The sequence below is a fragment of the Carex rostrata genome, chromosome 4 (genome assembly GCF_964058835.1).
Source record: "Carex rostrata chromosome 4, lpCarRost1.2, whole genome shotgun sequence".
Classification (NCBI taxonomy): domain Eukaryota; kingdom Viridiplantae; phylum Streptophyta; class Magnoliopsida; order Poales; family Cyperaceae; genus Carex; species Carex rostrata.
Window position 1 is genome coordinate 1,604,016 of NC_135921.1, and position 19,145 is coordinate 1,623,160.

Sequence of the window (19,145 nt, forward strand, 5' to 3'; positions counted from 1 at the left end):
AAGAAGGCAACAAATTAAGTGTCAAACTAAAACTCAAGTGTACAAGTTCACACCTTAATGAATTGCCACACACATTGCATGGATCCCTCCTTGTGCACTCCTCCAAACTCCACATAAGATTCAAAAATGCTGAAATTTTATTAAATGTCAATGAATTAATTAGTATTACCAACAAATAATACATTGATTGTAAGTAAATGAAGTTAGACTAAATGTTATATTTATTGCTCACTCTATAAATGGCACCATGATCTCATAATTTGGTTCCTTTGGCGCTAGAGAATCAATAACATACACCGTATTATCACGCATGACAAAAACAAGAAGCACCCAATGTTTACTACATCATACATGATAATAATCAATCTACATATGTTGTTAAAAATATATAAACTACTCCAATAAAAGTAGCAACTTACAACTCAAAGTATGGTGCAAGGATAAATTTCTTATCCTGCATATTATTCAATGACTCGAGCAAGTAGCTTGAAGCGGCACTACTTGATTCAGATCTAAAAAGTGACTGAGATATCCTACTAGGGTCCAAAAAACCGACATCAGCCTCGCGACCTAGATCAGTGACACATCTCTTCATATATCTGAAAATCATTACATAAATGTTTAAAATGAGTTAATTGTAAAAATAATCACTACGCGTAAAGTTAAACAAACTCACATAACCCAGATGGATATTATTGAAACATCGAGCATGTCTTGCTTCACTAGATCCTTCAAGTCGTTAAAACCTAAGTTGATTAACGTTGACTGAGGAAGCAACAGACCCTCCTTAATGGGCAAGAGGAACCCATTATTTTCAGGCGGTTCTTTCATCACCCTCTCATGTATGGCTTGGAATTCCGGTCCCACCTTAGCTAACATTTTCTTTGAAATAAGCGCCTCACGATGCATGGATTTCTCAAATTCTTTAGATGCTGACTCAGTTGGCATTGAGACATCTTGTTCTATACACTAGAACAAATAATAACTTGTTAAATAAAAATAATTGTGGTACACGCAATGAGCTTGTTAGATGCTGATTAGGATTTTTTATGTTGGTTCAAACATGTTTTTTTTTTTCCTTGCTGTTGACTAGCAAAAAAGAAAAATGTTATGTACACATGCAATAGGAAAAGAACACATGCTTCTAAATATATCAGAAATAAAAATATTATGTTACCTCGTCCAAAATAATTGAATCTTTCGGCCATTGAATGAAACTTCCCAAGGTGTCTTCGATTTTGACAAAATCCTTATTAATTTTAGTCGGAAGAGGAAACTTGAGATAGATATCGTCAACGGCAGAATCCACCTGCACCTTCATGTGGTCCTCTAGCAATGGCACACAGTGGATTTGTTCATCATTCTTCCTCGGCCATACCATAGCATTCGCCATCTTGATGTGCTCCTCTCCAACTTTACAAGTGAGATAGCAAGGTGAGATTACCTTGAAATTTGACCATAAAAAAACTAAGTTAGACAATTGAAGGAAATGCTATCACTTTCAAGTTTTAATTGTAAATAAAAGTGTAAATACTTGAATCGAATCCAGAGGGCTTGTAACTATATTGGAATGTTGACTACTGCGACGGAATCCAGGACTGTATTGATCTGGTTCAGCTTGTTGCACCTTCAGCTCAGCGAGTAATGAAACCCTCATATCCCTAACTTGTTCAAGCAATTGTTCCTTCATTTGCTCTTTCATCTCCTCTCTCATATCCGCATAACACTGTCTCTTTATCTCCTCTGCAAAAGCCTTCATATCGGCTTGGTTAACCCCCCTCTTTCTCGGAGCCCTCGGGGCATTTAAGCCTTGTTTCCAGGTCACGTGCGCCCCAAGACCCCTCGTCCGACCTGAATGTTCCGGGTTCCCTAGAGAAAGCGTGAGAACATCACTCGAGCCACTTGCTTCGATTTCCCCCGAGTCAACCTTTTGTTGGTTGTCTTTCTGTTGAAAAAATATAAGAAATGAGCTAGTGTCTTTGGAGTAAATCATGATTTATGTAAATGAATCAACACTTACAATGGTATCTATCAGAGCTTGTGTCTTTGGAGGGGCCTCAAGAGTCCCATTTGGTTTTTTTACCATTCGTCCCAAGACGTAAAATTGGCACCTTGGATCCTTTATATCTAGGATAGGTGTGACATCCTCGGATTTTTCTTTGATTTTTTTCTTCCACACGCGTTTTTTCACATCGTATCCACGGGATCCTAAGCGATGTGGGTTGTCATTCTTCTTGCACAGTTCGCGATTCGTCTCACTTAATTTCTGCAATCAAAGGAAACATGCATGTTAGGTATTAAAAAGAAAAATAGAAATGATATGGTAATTAATGATTTTATTAAAATAGTACTTCAAACTCTGGCGTCGACTTCTGCCTCACAAATTCTTCCCAAATTTCCGAGTTTATCCAAGTGTATTTGCTGAATGGAAGTACTCCTGCCCTCATGTAATCGTTTACGAGATCACTCTTAAAATTTTTCCATGCTGAATTCATTCTCTTTTTGGCATGTTTGAAGCCTGTATCTTTCTTTATGCCCCAAAGTTGCTGCAATTCAATAATTATATAATATTTAAAAGTAAAATTATGTTTGTAAGGATTTTTTTTTATTTTAAACCTTTGTTGTACCTTTATCTCCTCCCAACATTCTTCTTTCAACTTATCGTCAACTTTCTTCCAATTTGTAATATTGATAGGAAATCTCTCTTTTGACACTGTTGCCACGTGAGTCTTATATTGGCTCAACCATTTACCCTTTGGATGCCCATGCCTGTTGAATTTGATATATAAACCATTCTTCTTTGCTAATTTAGCACAAGTGGTCCGACCTCTTGTCTTTTTTTGTGGTGTTTCCTCCTCACTAGATTCATCAGATGATGTTAAAGGATTAAACTCCTCTATATTCATTCCTGTAATTACATAATTTAACATTTGAACTCATTATAGATTTTGGAACCAGAGCTAACATCAAGAAATAAATGGGAATTTGTTTATTTACCTGTATTTGCTCCACTATGATTTTGTTGACTGCTGCCTTCTCTAATCACACCTTGCTCTTCACCCCACATTCCACAAGTGGTCTTACCTTTTTTTTTCTTCTTTTTTTGTGGTTCTACCTCCTCACTACTTGATTCATCAGAAGTCAAAGGATTATACTCCTCTAAATCCATATCTGCAATTACTTAATTTAACATTTCAACTTATAATTTCATATGAAACCCTCAACTCGATACACTAAATTAATTTCACAAAAAAATAGAAAACACAGTTTGGTACCACTATGATTTCGAGGGCTGCTGTCTTCTCCAACCACACCTTCCTCTTCAGTCGACATTTCAATTCTTCTCTTCATCGTTGAATTAGTCTTCTTCTTGTGTAAACCGTTGACATCGCGTGAGAGAGTGAGAATGCCAAGTTGTTTCATCCTCTCCGTGTTCGAGTTGATTCTCTCTTCCCTAGCCTTTTCGATGCCCAACGGAGCTTTTTCCATCTTGACCTATTGAATAAATAGAAAGATGTCATTTTAAAAATAACATACCTAGATCTCTACCCCAAGTGTATTACTCTTCTGGCAGAATATTGGCGAATTCAAACAAACAAAAAAATTGTTAATTCTTGTTGTGATGATGACAAAACGATCTCTATTACCTTGTTTCTCTTATGCTGACCCACAAATCATGTTTAGTAATTTGTTGAGTCTATTTCATTTGATTTTCTTCAAAGTCTAAATTATTTCAATAGATTTTGTTTAAAGGCTTGAAATAATTATTTTGAGTTCAATAATAATCATACAATAAGACGATCAGTACCAAACCGGCAAAACTTGCAACTTCTAAAAAGGTCTTTTAAAAAAATAATAATCGTTGCCTAAACAACCAACTTTCAAACAAAACAAAAAATAATAATCACACAAGACTATTGATACGTCCTGTCTCGAGGTGATAAACCGTATACTCTCGAGGTGGAAAGATGGATGTAAGTAAGGTGTTCAGACTCTTCCCTATAGACAATCAGCTTTTCCCATCTTGCCGCATGCTACAAATTGAAAACACTACATCTGATCTCTACCCCAAGTGTATCTCTACCAAAAACATTAAGTTTTAATTTTGAATTATATATTTGAATTACTCGTACTGCTATGAGTTCCTAAAACAGTCGCCGTGAACTATTGAACAAAAATCTTTCTAATCTCTACTAATCAAACCACTTTACTAAAACCCTAGACTTAGAATTTAGTTTTTCATAAAAAATTCACAAAATCGAGTAACTATTGAACAAAAATAACATACCTAGAGACGGCGGAGGTGGTCGGCTCTCAGTTGAGACGGCGGTGGTGTGGTCGGCCATCAGTTGAGACGGCGGCGGTGTGGTCGGCCATCAGTTGAGACGGCGGAGGTGTGGTCGGCTCTCCGTTGAGACGGCGGAGGTGTGGTCGGCTCTCCGTTGAGACGGCGGAGGTGTTGTCGGCTCTCCGTTGAGACGGCGGCGGTGTGGTCGGCTCTCCGTTGAGACGGCGGAGGTGTGGTCGGCTCTCCGTTGAGACGGCGGCAGTGTGGTCGGCTCTCCGTTGAGACGGCGGAGGTGTGGTCGGCTCTCCGTTGAGACGGCGGCGGTGTGGTCGGCTATTGGGAGGAGGAAATGAAAATTTGATTTGAGAAGGGGGGAAATGAAAACTTGGTTTTGGCGGTGCTGTGTTATATATTCCTGCGCGCCTTTGTTTTGGAAGAGAGGAAATAAAAATTATTAAAATATAGAAGACCTACACTGACGGTTTTCTCCTAAAAACAGTCAGTGTATGCTGAATGGAAGCTACACCGACGGTTTCTTTCTAAAAAGAGTCAGTGAATGGTATAGCTACACCGACGGTTATTTAATGTGAGCCGTCAGTGTTGGCAGCTCTTGACTTAATGATGTTTCAAACTAATATAAAATATAATTTCGTCAATAAATGTCTAATGTAAAATAGCTCTGTTTTGACAATAAATGTCTAATTATAAATATTTTTTCATCAATAAATGTCTAATAAATACAAATTTATTATTAAACCCTTCTAAATGAGGCGATTATTAAACCCTTCTAAATTAAAAGTATTTTTTTTATGAAAAAATCATTATTCCTCCACAAAATAAAAAATCATTCCTCTGCAAAACAAAAAAATAACTTAATAATTTTCTGCAGAAATAAAAAATCATTCATCTACAAAATAAAAAATCATAAAAAACATAAGTTTAGAAATCATAAAAAAAATATATGTTTAAAAATAAGTTTAGAATAGTGTTAAAAAAAACATATGTTTAAAAATAAGTTTAGAATAGTGTACCAAAATTAATTCACATATTCTCCATCTTGATGATCATGTCGTAAATAACTCGCATCATCAATATCATCGTTTCTCACTTCGTTAGATGGCACGCCAATAGAGAATGGAGGTGTTTCTTCAAAATAATTGAACTCTTCATCATCAACCACATCTTGAACGCCCACTATGCGTCTTTTACCGTGAATGACAATATGGCGCTTACTATTGAGGGGATCCTCAACATAGAAGATTTGGGTGGCTTGATTGGCAAGTATGAATGGATCATTCTTATATCCCAATTTTGTCAAATCCACAATAGTAAAGCCGTACTTATCCACTTGAACACCTCGGCGGTTATCAACCCATTTACACCGGAATAATGGAATCTTAAATTTGACATAATCGAGCTCCCATATTTCTTCAATTTGACCGTAGTACGAGTTTTTCGCATGTACCGACCGAGCATCTTTAGATCTGGAGAATTCTTCCGAAATAGCTACTAGCGTTACACCACTACTTTGATTAGTGCTTTTTCCATCTTGTTTTATTGTGTAAAAAGTGTACCCATTGATATCATATGCTTGGTACGTATTCACAATAATAGTTGGTCCTCTTGCTAACCATTTTATAGATTTATCCGCCAATTCTTCCACGCTTTGTCGAATAACTCTGTTTTTGATCCATTCAGCGAACTTACTATTATGTTCATTGGTAATCCACAAGTCTCCTTTTGTCGGATTAAGTTCTTTCACTCGTTAATGTATGGAGCGATGTATGTCATGTGTTGTAAGACCAAAAGGTGTGCTTTTTCATGCAAAGTTTTATCAGCCTCGATTGGTTCCAAACCTATGGTCCCTACACCTTCAACCCGGCCCTCATGGCGTGATTTAGGAATACCAATAGGTTCTAGATCTGCCATATAACTATTATACCATTCGATAGCCTCCTCTGCAATATAACCTTCTACAATACTTCCCTCGGGCCGATATCGGTTTCTTACATATCCCTTCAAGAAACTCATGTATCTCTCGAATGGATACATATACCGTAAGAACACAGGACCACAGAGCTTAATTTCATGGACCAGGTGAACAATTAGGTGAACCATGATATCAAAAAAGGACGGAGGAAAATATATTTCAAATTCACATAAAGTGACTATAACCTCACGCTGCAATTCATCCAAACTTTCTGGATCGATAACTTTGCTACAAATTGCATTAAAGAAAAAACAAAGCTTTAAAATTGGTAACCGTACTTTTTCCGGAAGTATACCACGGATTGCAATAGGTAGCATTTGTGTCATCAACACATGACAGTCGTGAGACTTCATCCCGATTAATTTTAAATCCTTCATTGACACCAATTTTTTTATGTTAGCAGAATATCCAGAGGGAACTTTAACACTATGAAGGCATTGACAAAACTTTTTTTTTTCTTCTTTTGACAAATTGTACATAGCTGGAGGAAGGTAAGTTCGAGTATTTAATCCATCTTTGGTTTTTCTCAGTTCAGGACCAACATCTTTCCATTTTATGCCCATCTTGACCATATCTTTGCGAGCATTTAGTCCATCTTTGGTCTTTTTTGGAATGCCCAACAACAAACCAACTAAACTTTCACAGACATTTTTTTCAATGTGCATCAAATCAAGGCAATGCCGCACTTGTAATTCCTCCCAATACGGTAAATCCCAGAAAATTGATCTCTTCTTCCAAGTTTCACCTTTCGGGGCTGCTTTTTTCTTAAATTTTCCAAATTGAATTTTGATATCTTTAACTCGCAAATAAACTTGCTTACTAGTCAGTGGAGAACGAGCTCGTTCAATCTCAATCTCACCATTGAAAGCTGTCTTCTTCTTACGGTATGGGTGATTAAGAGGAAGAAACCTACGGTGACCCATGTACACTGTTTTTTTGCAATTTTTTAACCGAATATCAACCGTATCATCTTCACAAACAGGGCAAGCTTTCCCTCCTTTGTTACTATAACCCGACAAATTACCATATGCCGGAAAATCATTTATGGTGCAAAATATCATTGCTCGCAAATTGAAATTTTCCTTACTGTATGCATCCCACACTTGCACCCCATCGCACCATAATTTTTTCAAGTCCTCAATCAACGGTGCTAAATACACGTCTATGTCGTTTCCGGGTTGTTTTGGACCTGAAATTAGTAACGACATCATAATGTACTTGCGTTTCATAGTTAACCAAGGAGGAATGTTATAAATACACAATAAAACAGGCCATGTGCTATGTTGACTGCTCATGTTACCAAATGGGTTCACTCCATCTGAACTAAACCCAAGTCTTAGGTTTCTTGGTTCATCACCAAATTTTTTTTTGAACTTTCTGTCAATATTTCTCCATTGCGGTGAATCAGCAGGGTGTCTGAGTTTTCCATCTTTTTTTCGGATATCAGCATGCCAACGCAACAACTGTGCATCTTTAGGATTTTTGAACAAACGCTTGAATCTCGGTATCACGGGGAAATACCATATCACTTTCGCTGGAGGTCCTTTTCTATTTGTATCATCATTACCATCAGTTTGGTTCTTTCTTTTATAACGAGATTCACCACATGTTGGACAAACTTCACATTTCTCGTACTCGTTCCGATACAATATGCAATCGTTCGGACATGCATGTATTCTTTCTACGTCTAGACCCAAAGGACACAATAATTTTTTGGCTTGATAACATGATCTTGGTAACTCATTCTCATCTGGAAGCATATCTCCTAAGATTTTTAATAAGGCGGTAAAACTTTTATCACTCCAACCATTACTTGCCTTTAAATTATATAGTTGTAATACAGCATGTATTTTGGTAAAATTTTCGCAACCAGGATACAAAGGTTTTTCAGATTCATTATACAACTCATGTAAATTGTCATTTTCCTCATCACTAAACATTTCTCCTAAATTTTCATTCGGGTTAAAATTATTATCCACATCCATTTCCTGACCACTATCAACACTGGCATCCTCACCCTCCTGGTCAATCTCAGCATTTGTAGCGGTGCTTGTTTCTCCATAACTCTCTCCATGCCTAGTCCAACGTATATATCGCTCTTTAAAACCACGACGAATCAAATGATTTTTCACCGTTTCAATAGTGTGAAACCTCTTCAAGTTCAAACAGTCTTTACAAGGACACGAAATTGTATCATCACCCTTTGCCTTCATGTCTTGCTCAGCAAATTTTATAAAACTTTTCACACCCTCCAAATACTCAATGGTATTACGACCTCCATACATCCAATCTCGATCCATCTGTAATTGCAAAAATAATTAGGTAAGAGGTCAATGACTCTTAAAATTACCATTTGGGGCTTACATAGGGCCGGTGCACAATCCTAACCCACTCTTTGAATGCTTTGTCTCAATAGTGATCACATGTCAGCATGATTTGGTATTTGAGAAAAATTCAGCAGCATTTCTCCTTTGTTCCCCAAGTACGAGTAAATATCACATCCGTTTGGAAATGAAATCCAATACGTACTCGTGGGAACAACAAGGATAAATGCTACTGAATTTTTCTCAAATACCAAATCTGCTGACATGTGTCCACATCCTAAATGAGACAAAACATTCAAAGAGCAGTCCCAACAGGGAACAATTCAAAATTAATCCCTATTGGATTAATTTTGAACGGGCATCGACCTAAAAGGCATACTAAATGTTCAAGGCAAATTGGATAGATTGCACAATACAATAATATTAAACTACCAACTATTCAATATATAATTCATTCAAAATTAGAAATACCAATCAACATATATAAAGCCATTAATCTAACCCGACCATCAACAAATTTAATTAAATTTAAGAGTAAACAAAGTTACCTATATATAACCGTAGATCGAAATATAGTGTGATCAATATGCTTGTGGTGGAGAGAGTGATCAACAGATTTGAGTAGAGAGAGAGAACGCCCAACAAAAGTAGAGAGAGAGAGAGTGCAAAAAAAAACACTATTTGAGAGCTGAAATGCGAAAAACGCAAAAAATCAGATTAATGGCGGCTGGAATTGGAAGGAGGACTTATATACTTTCAAAAATAAACCAACACTGACTGTTAATAAGAAAAAAAAGTCAGTAAAAAGTTCAATAGTGACGGTTCTATTAAACCCGTCAGAGAGCTAGGTTTTTTATGAAACACAACGGAGAGAAACACTGACCCTTTTATTAAAAAAACAGTCACTGTAGAGTATACTATCAACACCGACCCTTTTATTAAAAAAACAGTCATTGTAGGGTGAGGCAACACTGACCCTTTTATTGAAAAACAGTCACTATAGAGTATACTATCAACACTGACCTTTTTTTTTAAAAAACAGTCACTGTAGGGTAAGGCAACACTGACCCTTTTATTAAAAAAACAGTCAGTGTTGGTGTACATCTCAACACTGACTGTTTTTTTAATAAAAGGGTCGGTGTAGGCTGTGCTCAACACTGACGGTTATAAAAAAAAACAGTCAGTGTTGATTCACTGACGGTTGTTTCCAATTTAACAGTCAGTGTTGAAATTCTTCTTATTTACGATTTTGCCACGCAGTCTCTACACTGACTGTTACACGTTAAAACCGTCAGTGATGGAGGGTCAGTGAAAGGGTTTTTTGTACTAGTGAATACATTGATTGTCTAATATCTTAAATCCATATTATATCACTTTAATTGTGACAATCTTATATGACAGTAAACAATTCATAATTATATTACATATATGCTCAACGTTGGATTAAGATCCAACATTAAACCTATAAACCTCTAGCTAGTTTTTCAAGTGAAGAAACAGGAAAGTACAATTAACTTACATAATTCATCTGATGCATTAATTGCTGGTGATATACGGAATGGGATTTTGGAATCGACAAAGTAATTTATTGAACCCATACTCTGTTGGTATGTATTGGAAATTTAATGAAAAGAATGTTCGGTTATAGGAAATTACATGAGTATACGCAGTCCTCTAACATTGGGATAGTACAACTTACTCGGACATTATTTTACAGACTAATTACAGCAAGCTAGCCCATTAAGTGCCTACAGTCCTAATTCCTAAATTGTCAATATATTTAGCAGCAAGGCCAAACGTACAGTGAAAGCTAGGCAGTCAACGATCCATCCGGCTCCGTATTAATGCATCTAAAAAGTATATCCAGTAATTAATTTATTAAACCCGTACATAATTCTTGAAATATAAACTATTTTATTTGTTGAATTTACTTTTAAATCTTGTGCGATTCAAATCTGAAATCTATGTAGGATTTGATATGTCATACAATTAATTAAGCTACTTCAAAACTAAATTATATAGTATAAAATAATTATATTCACTCGTATTATGTATATATTATTTTATTCAAAAGTTTTTTTTACTAAAATATCTTTTATATATATGATTCGAATACAATCCAAAATTTGCTACCATAATGAATATGGTTGCACACTTGGATCCTCAAATTCTTATCTAATGCATATGCATTACACGAGAATCTGATCCGAATCCTAATCCTAATCTGATTCATTACCAGCACTGAGAGCACCCATAAAACAAAGACAATTTATTATAACAAAATACTAGAACACAATACCAGTAATACTGGACACTAAGAAAGTGCTTAAATTACATAAGATATTTCGAGTTACATTTTTGGTTTACTCGTATACAGAAGTCTGTGATGAACATCAATGCAATTAACACCATAGACAAACTTGACAAGAAGTCTGTGATGAACTTCAATGCAAGTTATCAGATCCATTAGTATGCATCTGTAAATTTTATAATTCATGTCCTTGTAATACTTGAATTTCTATTTTTCAAACAAGACAAAAAAAAGCTCTTAATTTAACTTGATTGGGAACATAAAACAGGTCCTAGTTTATTTCAAAGTAACGGCAAAAAACAAAGCCCGTTATGACAATAATGTTACAAATTAACTAATCCCAAAAAAATTATCATCTGAATATTATTTATTAATCAGTACACTCAGGGAGGGTGTCAACAAGCAATTTAACAAAAATTATATTTTCATTATACATTGGCCCATATTTTAGTTTAATTAAATTTATTTTGTTCATTAATTATGTGAGTAAAGACTTTCAATTAAGTTAATGATTCTATTCGACTTCCTTTTTTCTCTGAATGCGATGCACTTCTGTATGTACAAGATTTGTTAATAAATCTTTCTCCAAAAAAATTGAGCAGATTTTTAATTAAAGCCTCCATCTACGCCAACTAGTGTGTTGTTGTGTCTATGTATGGCTTAATTATATGCATAGAAGTGTAATTCAAACCCTCATAAACCTGGCATGCTAGACTCATTCATGAGTGAATTTTGTCAATAGAAGTTTTACTGCATGGCCTTACCATTGTTTCTACTTTCAACAGCTCAAAAAATTGTGCATCATATATGAAGTAGTAGTTAAAGCCAGTTACCGTAACACGTAAAGATTGAGAACCATGGCTGAGGCTGCTATTCTTGCTGCACTCAAGGTCATTGGAGATGTGCTGGCTAGCAAATTAGTGAAGCTAACAGTCTCACAGACTTCCAATATTGGCCTCACTTTCGCAAACCTCAAAGAAAGCATCAACAACATCAGTAGAGAACTCAGAGTGATGAAAGGGTACCTTAATGAGATAGATGATGAGGACAGTGAATCTCATGAAGCCTGGGTAAAAGAGGTACAAAATTTAGCGAACTATATTGAAGATATAGTGTCTGAATTTGCGTACATAGTTGGTAACAAGAAATTTGACGGAAAATTGTTTCATGTGAGAACAATGGCAAAAAAACCAAAGGTGTTCATTAAGTTGAAACGGATTGCTTCTGAACTGACAGAAGTAGAGAAAAGTCTTAACCATCTTGCCACATTAAAAGAGCGATGGGTGACAAAAAGAAACACCACGATTCGCAAGAACTTAGAGTCTAATAATGCAGCTGTCTCTGCTCATTTCATTGATGAAGATAATATTGTCGGAATCGAAGAAAATAGACTTGTGATAACAAACTGTGTAATTTGTGAGAAACCACAACTCTCTGTAATATCAGTTTGGGGAATGGGTGGTGTAGGAAAAACTACATTGGTTACCAATGTTTTCAGGAGAGAGAAAAAAAACTTTGATTGTAGTGCATGGGTTTCTATATCTCAATCATATTCCACTGAAAATATTTTACGGAATATAATCTTTGAAATTGATTTTGTTCCACGAAACTTTGATTGTGAACCGAATCTTCCTATAGACACAACTAACATGGATTGCAGAGGATTAAAAGAAAGATTAAGGAAACTCTTGAAAGAAATGAAATATTTGATTGTCTTAGACGATATGTGGAATCCAAATTCATTTGAGGAAATAAGAGACACACTTATTGATAACCATCGAGGCAGCCGAATTGTGATTACTAGTAGAAATGCTGTAGTAGCTAACCTTTCTCTAAAAATCAATAGGCTGGAACTAAAACCTTTGTCACAAAAGGAATCATGGGACTTGTTTTGTAGAAAGGCTTTTCATCTTGAAAATAACAATGAATGTCCTCCTCCCCTACAAAAGTGGGCAACTGTTATTGTTTCAAAGTGTGCTGGCTTGCCTCTGGCTCTTGTTTCATTGGGTGGTGTATTCTCATTGATTGAAAATACAGAACCAGAATGGGAGAGGGTATGTGGTCAACTTAGTTGGGAGCTAGCCAAGAACCCAAACTTGGATTCATTGAAGAACATATTAACTCTAAGCTTCAAATACCTTCCAAGATACCTAAAAAATTGCTTTTTATATTGTTGTATATTTCCCGAAGATTCTTTGCTTGCAAGAAATAGACTTGTAAGGCTTTGGATAGCGGAGGGTTTCATAGAACAAAAGGGAAGAAGTACATTGGAAGAGGTGGCAGAGGCATACCTCCAAGAGCTCATACAACGCAGCATGTTACAAATTGTGGAAAGAAATACATGGGGTAGGGTGAAGAAAATTCGAATGCATGATACATTGAGAGAAGTGGCCATTAATCTATGTAGGAAAGAAAACTTTAGATTGCTACAAGAGGATTGCGAGATAGTAGATTTCAGCAACTCTGTTCGTCGGCTCTCAATAGTCAAATTAAGAGCAGAGATCAGCCATGATGTTTACTTACCGCGACTCAGAACTTTTATGTCAGTTGACCCTAATGTACCCTCATCTCTTTTGAGATCTTTTATTTGGGATAAGTCCAGATATCTTGCTGTTTTGAATTTAGAAGGCCAGAAAATAAAAAAGGTAACGGATGCAATTGGGGATTTGTTCAATCTCCGTTACCTAGGTTTGAGGGATACAGAGGTGAAATTTCTACCAAAATCTATAGAAAAACTTACAAACTTACAAACCCTCGATCTCATGATTTCTAAAATACAAAAACTACCAGATGGCATTACAAAGCTAAAAAAACTGCGTCATCTCTTTGCTCAGGTACGAGTTGATCCCACATATAGAATATTTCAAGCTCTTGCTGGAATCTCTTTGCCTAAGGGCATATTTTACCTGAAAGATCTGCAAACTCTTCAGGCCTTGGAATCAAATGCTATTGTTGTGAGAGAATTGGGAAATTTAACTCAGCTGAGAAGCTTCCGAATATTGAATGTTAAAGAAAACCACTCAGCAGAGTTATGCAGATCATTATCAAATATGAAATCTCTTTCCTACTTATCTATTCATGCGAGGAATGAGAATGAACATCTTCAATTAGAAGGTTTGGAAAACCTGCGACAACTTCAGAAGTTACGTCTCTTTGGGCGACTGAAAGAAGAAATACTTAAATCACCTTTGTTCGAAAGTTCTGGAAAACCTATTCAGATAAGGCTCGCATGGTCTCAACTACAAAAAGATCCCCTGCCCTCTCTTTCACATTTGAATAACCTTACGTGGTTGACCCTCCAAAAAGCATTTAATGACCCAAAACTAAATTTTAGAGTTGAGTGGTTCCCCAAACTGAAGTTTCTGTCATTGATGCAAATGCCAAATCTGGTTCAAGTGGAGATGGAGCAGGGCACCATGGTGATCCTGGAAAAAATTCAGCTATGGGAACTGGAACAGCTAAAGGATATCCCAAAGGGCATCGAGCACCTCATAAACCTCAAGAGGATGGTCTGCAAAAACATGCCTGCTGATTTTGGAAACTTGGCTAGTGGAGTACACCAGCTATTTCATTTCAAATGTCAAGTTATCCCGCTTGAAGCCGATACCACATAAATAAGGTTTGCCTGCATATATTTACTATCATTATTCTTTATTTTGCATTCTGAAACTTGTACTTTGAATATCTGAGTCCGGCACTTAGAAGAAAAATTATGAATTAGCACCAAATATGCTAGCAACACCAAATGAATAAAAAAGCCTTTTATGTTGCTCAATTATGCAAGCAACATAAAATGCTCAAATTAGCTTATGTTTAAATTGAATGAGAGTTGATTCTTTGTGCTTGCAACGATTCCACCTATCAATGAATATTTGTGCTTTTTCTTCTGAAAAATGTACTCATTTTCCATTCAATTTTCCATTAGACAATGTTTTTAATAAGATTATGAGAATTAAAGAAACAACAAAAGGAAGCTTTTAGGTTGACTTGCTTTTAATAGATCCATGAAATATACTAATATGTTCCATTTTACCTAGAAGTGGCCTGGAACTAGGTAAATTAATGTTTCTAATATTTAAATCTTATATCCTTGTGATTAGTACTCTGAGACTGATCAGCAGACCAACTGCAATCGCTTCATGCTTTTTTTAAACATATCGTTATATGTTTTCATTCATTAGCTATTCTTCACGCAAGAGGTTCCCATAGAAAATTGTTTACTATCCTGGATGTATATCATCTTTCAGAATGGACGAGAATGTATATTGAAACATTTTCATCTTTATGATAATATTTTTCAGTTTATTATTATAAAACCTGGTCGATTGTAAAGTATCTTCTACTTTTCATTGTTGAAAGTTCCCGTAAAACTCTTTGATTGACAAAATATGTAATCCATTTCATATCGTAGGCTCTTCAGATATGCAAGCGGCATCTATATATCGTCTAGGAGCACAGTTGGAATGTTGTTGTAACGTGATGGATATTTCTTTTTTTGCTTTTTGTGGCTTAATTTCTTCCAGTACGTGTCGAACCTTGTTTTTGTTTTCTTTTTATACTTTTATTATTTGGACTTGGATTTGATTATTGTAAGTTTAACTGTCATGCTTATGTACTGCGCATGCTAAACATTGGTTGTGTTGAACATTTTGTGTTTGCTTCCTATATTTTTTTTCTTTCTTTTTTTTTTTTTTTTTTGGGACTTGGATTTGATGATTGCAAGTTTAACAGTCATGCATATGTACTGCACATTTTAGTGCTTGTGATAAACATTTGTTTGTGTTGAGCCTTGTTTTTGCTCTCTGTATTATTTTTATTTGGACTTGGATTTGATGATTGTAAGTTTAATTGACATGGATATTTACTGTACATGCTTTGGGATGCTTGCGATAAACATTTGTGCTACTACTACCACCACCACCACCAGTACTACTACTAATACTACTACTACAATTTTGAATATAAAGTGAGGGTGAGGTCATCGATCTGTTTAATATCACAGACTACTTTCATGAAAAGCTCGATCTGCCAGTACCTCAGGCTGCACCAATCTCCCTCCAAATAAGTCCCTCAAGTTGAGACCTACATTTTATACAAAAAATGAAAACACACTATGTTCCTCCTTACTAGGGTATGAAATTTGCATGTTTGAAATCTTGTTCCCCTTACCAGGGATTGAATATTGTTGTCTGACATATAATTTAACAGCACCGATCTTTATATGGTTAATGTTGAATAATAAAATCCAACACAGAGGGTGCTCAGCAACAGAGGTTGCAATGTACAGGCAGGTTGTCACCTCTGTGCAGGAACAAACTTAGAAACAAGAGACCACCTAATGTGGGATTGTGCCTACGCAGTGAATTTTTGGAGAGGGTTGCAAGCGCAGCTAAATATCATGCCTTGTGGGGGTGATGCGGTGGGGCAGGCATGGATCAGGGCGAGAAGGCCTCTAGGGAAAATGGGTCGGAGGCGCTGGGATGTCATATGGGCTGCAGAAACATGGGCATTATAGAGAGAGAAATAGAAGGTTCTTCGCTAATAAGAGGAAAATGGTGCCGCATTTGATAAACGATACAACACGAGATACAGATGTGGCTAGCAAATGGCTAAGCTTTTTAGTATAATATTATAGACGTGTAAATTAAATAATTATTACTGTAAATGTATTTGTATTTGTAATGTGCACAAAGTTTGGAAGATGAAGGTGCCCCCAAGAATGAAAATTTTTGCTTGGCTCGTATTTTACAACAAAATATTGACTGGGGACAATCTTGCTAAAAGGGGATGGCAATTAGCAAGTATATGCTTCTTATGCAGAGATGCTTGTGAAAACATTAAACACATGTTTTCTGAGTGTACTTTAACTCTGGAAGTATATGACAAGGTCTCTTTTCATTTCAAGTTTCCACAAAGGGATTGGAGAAGAACATTGCAGGAAATGCAAGCTCAAAACTGGATTGTCAGAAAAGGAGGAGGAAGTAAGATGGAGGACATAATTTTAATTACAATGTTTATTTGTTGGAGGGAGAGATGTAGAAGAATATTCAAGGAAGAGTCTAAATCTACAGAATACATGAAGCAAGAAGTGATAGATCAAATGTCATGGTTGAAATGACAGAAAAAATAGTAACAGCTGTGATTTCAAGGCTGGTTACTCAGAAGAGTTTTAATTTTTAGAATTTTATTTAAAATTTTCAAAGCTAAGGTCAAGATTCAGTATTTTGAATCTGTTTAGTTTTGTAATCTATTCAATTAGGTTCCAATTTGTAACCTAAAACCTTCTTATCATCAATAAAGTAAATAAGGACTTTGATCCTTATTTTTTTCTCAAAAAAAAAATGTATTTGTAAACAATTTTTTATCAATATATCATGTTGACGGCATTTGCCGTCAACCATCAAAAAAAAAAATTAACAGCACCAATTCACTCACTGGGCTTCCATACGCCAAAGAAATAGGAGCTCCAAATTATATAACAGTATCTTTTTCCATACTTATTATAATTTGCAAATTCTTTCCTATTCAAACGAAAGATTTTTTCACTTATTATAATAATAATAAATTATTTCTTCTTATTATTCTTATTCTTATTCTTATTATTATTATTATTCTTGTTCTTATTCTTATTCTTATTCTTATTCTTATTCTTATTCTTCTTTTTCATCTTATTCTTATTTTCATTATTATTCTTATTATTATTCTTATTCTTATTATTATTCTTATTATTATTCTTATTCTTATTATTATTATTATTCTTATTATTATTATTATTATTCTTATTATTATTATTATTCTTATTATTATTATTCTTATTATTCTTCTTATTATTCTTCTTATTCTTCTTCTTATTCTGATTGTTATTCTTCTTATTCTTATTCTTATTATTCTTCTTATTCTTATTCTTATTCTTATTCTTATTCTTATTCTTACTCTTATTCTTATTATTGTGTTTTTGTTGTAATGGTGAGGAAAGAATGTATAAATATTGTAACTTTTTCACTGCGATGAGGAATTTATTGACTGGAAGGGGAAAATACTATTGAACTTCATAACAATATAATTCTTGCAAATATGCCCTCAGAGTCTGAGAAATAACAAACTCTGTTTGCCCCCTTACCAAGGTTTAAAATTTGTACGAAAGAGTATTACGCCTACTACAGAACTTTAATTAATGTTGTTGCCTAGTTCTATTTAACTTTTTCAGATTGGGATGAAGGGTTAAATGGCTGGTAACAAGCTTGTTATTTTTATTTGCTTTGTGTATTATTATTTGGAGTTAGCTTGGATTTGATATTTGCAAGTTTAACAGCCCGTTCACATATACTATGTATGCCAAACATTTTTAACTTTTGGTGATAATTTCAGTAGATTATCCTTAAAAAAATATCATTCATAATTTTTTTTTCTTTTTTTAAATGCGAAGGAGTACGAATATTAATATAAAAAACCTTGGAGACTTTCTTAACTGTGATGAGAAAGTGAGTCTGGAATGAAAACAAAATTGTTGCAGTGAACTTCATAACATTGTAGTTCATAAAAATAGGCCCTAAGGTTGAGGCCTACATTTTTATAAAAAAAAAATCAGAGTTTAAGAAATAAAAACACAATATGTTCCTCCTTACTAGAGTTTGAAATTTGCATGATTGAAGTCTGGTTTACCTTTCCAGGGTTTGAATATTGTTTGGCTGACATAAAATTCATCAGTACTATGCATGGGAAATAGGATCTCCAAATTACATAGGAGTAACTTCTTCAATTTTACTACTGTCCATGAGATTGCCTATTACAATTTGAAAATTATTTCCTCGATTAGTTCAAACGGAATTTTTGCAATTATACGCACTATATATAATGAATTTGTGAAAATTTTCTAATTTGTTTGATGCAGTAGTGCTACATGATAAAATATGTCATCGGTAAATTATTATTCTTGATTTTTGAAGAGGAATTATTATGTTGTTTTCATTCACCATCAAGTATCAACTAATTAACTGTAATTTTTGAAGATGAACTGTAATTATTTGTAAATTTAGATTGAGAGGAGCTGTAAATACTTTTTATCTTGGTTTAATATAAATCGTTGCTAGGGTGGCTTGCCCAGCAACCTTCAAAAAAGAAGAAGTATCAACTAATTAACAAAATATAAGAAACATCTTCATTATTTTGTTATATTTAAAAGCATAATAAACTTTACCAAAATACAGCTTTATTGAGTATTGACAATGGCAC

At 34.9% G+C, this 19,145-nt stretch overlaps 4 protein-coding genes across 4 annotated transcripts; 1 reads left to right on the forward strand and 3 right to left on the reverse strand.

Annotated features, from left to right (window-relative positions):
• Positions 1 to 232: 232 nt before the first annotated feature.
• LOC144552665 (uncharacterized) lies at positions 233 to 2,899 on the reverse strand. The gene is made up of 6 exons (XM_078300652.1): positions 2,628 to 2,899; positions 2,352 to 2,546; positions 2,021 to 2,266; positions 1,535 to 1,945; positions 1,178 to 1,444; positions 233 to 340 (listed from the first exon to the last, which is right to left on the reverse strand). Exons 2-6 carry the CDS (start codon positions 2,493 to 2,495, stop codon positions 338 to 340), a joined length of 1,071 nt encoding a protein of 356 aa, XP_078156778.1. The 5' UTR covers positions 2,496 to 2,546; positions 2,628 to 2,899; the 3' UTR covers positions 233 to 337.
• Positions 2,767 to 3,494, reverse strand: LOC144552666 (uncharacterized). The gene is made up of 3 exons (XM_078300653.1): positions 3,276 to 3,494; positions 2,998 to 3,171; positions 2,767 to 2,859 (listed from the first exon to the last, which is right to left on the reverse strand). The coding sequence occupies exons 1-3, from the start codon at positions 3,487 to 3,489 to the stop codon at positions 2,804 to 2,806; spliced, it is 444 nt and encodes a 147-aa protein (XP_078156779.1). The 5' UTR covers positions 3,490 to 3,494; the 3' UTR covers positions 2,767 to 2,803.
• Positions 3,495 to 4,345: 851 nt separating this feature from the next.
• On the reverse strand, positions 4,346 to 8,175 carry LOC144552481 (uncharacterized). Its single transcript, XM_078300462.1, has 4 exons — positions 8,149 to 8,175; positions 6,051 to 8,095; positions 5,334 to 5,967; positions 4,346 to 4,621 (listed from the first exon to the last, which is right to left on the reverse strand). The coding sequence occupies exons 1-4, from the start codon at positions 8,173 to 8,175 to the stop codon at positions 4,346 to 4,348; spliced, it is 2,982 nt and encodes a 993-aa protein (XP_078156588.1).
• A 3,327-nt stretch (positions 8,176 to 11,502) lies between these two features.
• LOC144552791 (disease resistance protein RPM1-like) lies at positions 11,503 to 15,699 on the forward strand. The gene is made up of 2 exons (XM_078300782.1): positions 11,503 to 14,532; positions 15,325 to 15,699. The coding sequence occupies exon 1, from the start codon at positions 11,771 to 11,773 to the stop codon at positions 14,525 to 14,527; it is 2,757 nt and encodes a 918-aa protein (XP_078156908.1). The 5' UTR covers positions 11,503 to 11,770; the 3' UTR covers positions 14,528 to 14,532; positions 15,325 to 15,699.
• Positions 15,700 to 19,145: the final 3,446 nt, after the last annotated feature.

Coding starts and splice junctions, on each gene's coding strand:
- LOC144552665 (XM_078300652.1), bottom strand. CDS start 2,495: ATGAATTCAGCATGGAAAAATTTTAAGAGTGATCTCGTAAACGATTAC. Junction 1,946..2,020: donor AAGCTCTGATAGATACCATT/GTAAGTGTTGAT, acceptor TTTTTTCAACAG/AAAGACAACCAACAAAAGGT. Junction 1,445..1,534: donor GCCCTCTGGATTCGATTCAA/GTATTTACACTT, acceptor TCAAATTTCAAG/GTAATCTCACCTTGCTATCT.
- LOC144552666 (XM_078300653.1), bottom strand. CDS start 3,489: ATGGAAAAAGCTCCGTTGGGCATCGAAAAGGCTAGGGAAGAGAGAATC. Junction 3,172..3,275: donor CAGCCCTCGAAATCATAGTG/GTACCAAACTGT, acceptor AAGTAATTGCAG/ATATGGATTTAGAGGAGTAT. Junction 2,860..2,997: donor TCATAGTGGAGCAAATACAG/GTAAATAAACAA, acceptor TGATGAATCTAG/TGAGGAGGAAACACCACAAA.
- LOC144552481 (XM_078300462.1), bottom strand. CDS start 8,175: ATGAATCTGAAAAACCTTTGTATCCTG. Junction 8,096..8,148: donor TGAAAAACCTTTGTATCCTG/GTTGCGAAAATT, acceptor TATAATTTAAAG/GCAAGTAATGGTTGGAGTGA. Junction 4,622..5,333: donor ATCATCAAGATGGAGAATAT/GTGAATTAATTT, acceptor TCCTCCCAATAG/CCGACCACACCGCCGCCGTC.
- LOC144552791 (XM_078300782.1), top strand. CDS start 11,771: ATGGCTGAGGCTGCTATTCTTGCTGCACTCAAGGTCATTGGAGATGTG.